Here is a 3,988-nt window from a genome sequence, read left to right on the forward strand (position 1 = left end):
GATTAGAGAGAAGGAAGAAATGTTTGATGCTGAGGGTGCTGAGCCCCTGGCCCAGGTTGCCCAGAGAGGTGGTCACTGCCACATCCCTGGCACCATCCCAGGTGAGGTTGGCCGGGGCTCTGAGCAACCTGCTCTAGTTGGGGATGTCCCTGCTCCCTGCAGGAGACTAGATGACCTTGAAGGTCTCTTCCCACCCAAACCAGCCTGTGACTCTATGATAAGGGCACACTGCTGGTGTTTACAGAGAGGAACACTCTTGCAGAATCCTTTGCTTCAGTAGCTGTTGCTGGATCAGTTTGAAAGGATGTCATTTTATATTCTCCTGCCCCTTCTAACAAACTCAGGAGAGGGTTTTATCCCTTTGAGATGGGACATGAGTAGGTGCTGTGGTTCATGGTGTACAGACTTCCTCTGGGACTGCAGGAAAGGTCCAGTCTTGGAAGAAATGTTTGTTTTCTGATGTGTGAGGCTGGTTTCTGAGGGAAGAGCTGTTGCAGAGAGCGATTCACTCTGTATTGCCATCATCTGACTCTTGGGTAGTAACTCCCCCCAGAGACCTCAACCTTCATTTTGGTGCTGATTTGCTGGAAAAGAATCACTCTGGCCCAGTTTCTCTCTCATCTATGCTCTAAATGTGGATGAGGTCAACTTGAGATTAAGGGAGATGACCAAGGGCTCAGATATTAAATACTCAAACCAAGGGCTGCTGCCCCATCCTCTGCTGCAGGCCTCCAGTCCCAGGAGAAGGTTGGGCTCTCTGGAGCCTTTGGATTAAGACATGTACGACCCACAGCTCTGACCACAGACCACTGTGCCTTGGTTTTTTCACATTGTCTGGGCCAAAACACCAAACCATTTAGCACAAAGCAGCTTTGAATCACACAGTGGGTTTGTTGGGACTGTCTGGGCCATGCAGGGTAGTTGGTGCATCACTCAGATTGCCAGATTGCTCTTTGCATGGAGCTCCCCTGCTAGCTTGGTTGGGTAAACTCTCTAAATCATGCTGGCAAACAGATATTTGCCACCAGATCCTTTAGGGGTGAGTCAGTTGCTGGCACGTAGGCATCTAGTGGTATTTGGACATTGTAGGCTGTCTGGGACATCCACATGGGGCTTTCAGGTAGGACATAGGACCTATCTGGAGATTCAGAACCATCTAAACAAGTAAGAAGGCATCTCACATGGAGTTTGAGCTGCTTAGGAAACTCAAGTAAGCACTAGAAGGCTCCTTAGATGACAGCCTGCATTGTTTTAACTGAGAATGGGGTACCTCAAATGTTTGCTCTGCCTGGGCAATCTCAATAAAACTCAATCTCACCTTGCTCCTCCCAGCCAACCTCTCTCTTCCAGGCATTTTGCTGGTGCTCCTGCTTAGTGTCAGCACTCTGACTTGCACTTTCCTGCCCAGTTTCTCTCCTTCTCCTCAGTCTTTTCCTTTTTGTCTCTTCTTGGCTCCATACCAAACTCCTTCTCCTGTGCCATGTCCGGACAAACTCTTGCCCAAATTTTTGCTGCATTATTTAGAGGTGGGAGGTACCAACTGCAGGTTTTGTATTACTCCTATTGGTAGAGGCCACCCCTCCAAGCTGGGAAATTCCAGGGTTTCCAGTTCCAGGGGAGCTGCAGGAGGACCAAGCAGTGCAGGAAGATTTAGCCCTGGAATATTTGACTCTCTTTCTTTACAGGGCTGTGATTTGTTCCTGGCTCTCCTTGTGGTTTCTGCACCGCTAGCTTTGACCAGGTCACACATCAACCCCTTGCTCCCCACGGGTCTCTAGAGGATGTTTTATAGTCTATATTCCAAGGAACCAGATAATTAACAGCTGTGCTGCTTGCAGGAAATGGTTCCCAGCCCCTTGGGAAGCAACACTCTCCACTTTGAATCTCTTCTTCCCTGCTGGGCCCACTTGTCTTGTTAGGGAGAGGGCAGTACCTCCCCTTTTTGGGTTCCCTGGGTAGATGGGGGGGAAATCTGAGCAAGAGCTGATGTGGCTCAGGGGCTTTGCATCTTCCAGAGTCAGCTTCAGATGTATATCTCAGTTCTCCTTCATCCCTCTTTCTGGGGTGCAGAGGGGTGGGGGTATTGGTACCAACCCAGCCCTCCAAGAGGATGCTGCTGTTTGACCTTCCTTTTATAAAAAGATCATTTCTTAAAATTCCTATTTAAAGCTGATGTGCTGTTAGAGGGTGGCTGCTGGAATTTCAGCTCAGGAAGTCCCAAACCCCACAGTAACTAGAGATTGGAACAACACTGGGACATGTGTCCTACACTTTCTCTTGTGGTCTTCTCCAGGTGTTGGCTCATGCAAACTCTTTGACAAAGAGAGGGGTGAAAATGGTAAAGCTGAGGAAATAGCACCTAAGGGGTGTGCACTTTGGGATGGATCCATGCACGGGGCTTAAATGGAGACAGAGGAACAAACCACCCTGGCCAGATGTGACTTGGTGGCTCTGGAGTGTCAGCAGTGGTGCTGAGAATCTTTTTGCAATCACCACAAGATCCAGCCTTGCAGCAAAAGGGAATATTTTTAACATATATAGGATTAATTTTTCTAATAAAAAGACAGTTGGCATGGTTTCAAGGGGCCGGTGACTGTTAGGATAGCTTGAGTGCTCCTCTAGGATGCTCTGGACTGGAGGAGATGATAGGCAGTGAGGAGACAGATTGGTGAAAGTGATTGCAAGAACCCCACACCACCTTAGCCCAACACCATCTCTGCTTAGCTTGCACCTTCCTGGAAAGAGCTCCATAACAGGTCTTTCTTTAGGACCAAAGCCAAAAACCCACAGAAAAGGTCTAAAACCACTCCAGTACAAACATCTCAGATCTTCCAGTATCTTAGGGGGGCCTACAAGAAAGCTGGGGAGGGACTTTTTAGGATATTGGGTAGTGACAGGACTAGGGGGAATGGGGCAGCGCTGGCAGTGGGCAGATTCAGGCTGGGTGTGAGGAAGAAGTTCTTCCCCATGAGAGTGGTGAGACCCTGGAATGGGTTGCCCAGGGAGGGGGTTGAGGCCCCATCCCTGGGGGTCTTTAAGGCCAGGCTGGAGGAGGCTCTGGGCAGCCTGATCTAGTGGGAGGTGTCCCTGCTCATGGCAGAGGGGTTGGAACTGGGGGATCCTTGTGGTCCCTTCCAACCCTGACAGATTCTGATCTGTTTTAGCAGAGGACTTTAGAGCCCTAATGGCTCAATGGTTGGACTTGATGATCTTGAAGGTCCCTTCCAACCTAAAGGATTCTATGATTCTCCCATTTTTTAACATCTATATTGAATATGAGACAAGGACATACGGGAAGGAGCCGCTCAGACAATAGCTCACGTTGGTGGGTCATGGTGGGATGGGTGCCTCCAGACAGGCCCCTTCAGGGGAGCACGCCGGTTCTGGTGGCTGGGCTGTGACCAGCAGAGGAACCCCAAAGCTCACCCGAGGGCCATCTCCCCAAGCCCAGTGCTTGGAGGCTACCTGCAGACGTAGTTCTCCCGGCAGGCGTCGAGCGGCGCCAGGCAGTTGGGCTTCTCCTTGGCCTCGTAGGAGCAGGCGGGGACGATGGTCTGGCGCCGGCGCTCGGCGCAGGCCGTGTCCTCGCAGGGGCAGAAGAGGAGCTCGTGGGTGTACTCGGGGGGCACGCGGTCGAAGAACTTGCGCAGGGCCCTGTGGCACTTGGAGCGCTGGCAGGCGTCGGCCCGGGCCAGGCGGCGGATGCAGAAGGAGACGTACTCCGTCCGCAGGCGCTGGCACGTCTCCTCCACGTTGCAGGCCTTGGCGGCGTCCAGGCAGCGGTTCACCTGCGTCACCTCGTTCTCAGAACCTGGGGGGTAGGGGGGAGATGGGGAGGGGGAGCCGTGCTCGCCTCCCTCCCGGCCGTACCCTCGTCCCCACCCCGCGCCCAGCCGTGGCCACCTTGGTGAGGCCGCTCCAGGGAGATGGTGGCTGGGGTGAAGCCAATGTCTGCTCTCTGTGGCCTGGCAGGGCCAAATCAAAATTT

At 52.4% G+C, this 3,988-nt stretch overlaps 1 protein-coding gene across 1 annotated transcript in view; it reads right to left on the reverse strand.

Moving 5' to 3' along the window:
- GFRA2 (GDNF family receptor alpha 2) overlaps positions 1 to 3,811 on the reverse strand; it is a gene marked incomplete at its 5' end in the record, with an annotated part of 7,911 nt that extends 4,100 nt beyond the window's left edge. Inside the window, one exon of the mRNA XM_008937444.1 lies at positions 3,466 to 3,811. Coding sequence (XP_008935692.1) covers positions 3,466 to 3,811 — 346 coding nt within the window. The remainder of the gene's footprint in view (positions 1 to 3,465) is intronic.
- Between the last annotated feature and the right edge of the window lie 177 nt (positions 3,812 to 3,988).

This window comes from Merops nubicus, unplaced genomic scaffold (assembly GCF_000691845.1).
Source record: "Merops nubicus isolate BGI_N331 unplaced genomic scaffold, ASM69184v1 scaffold1073, whole genome shotgun sequence".
Taxonomy (NCBI): Eukaryota; Metazoa; Chordata; class Aves; order Coraciiformes; family Meropidae; genus Merops; species Merops nubicus.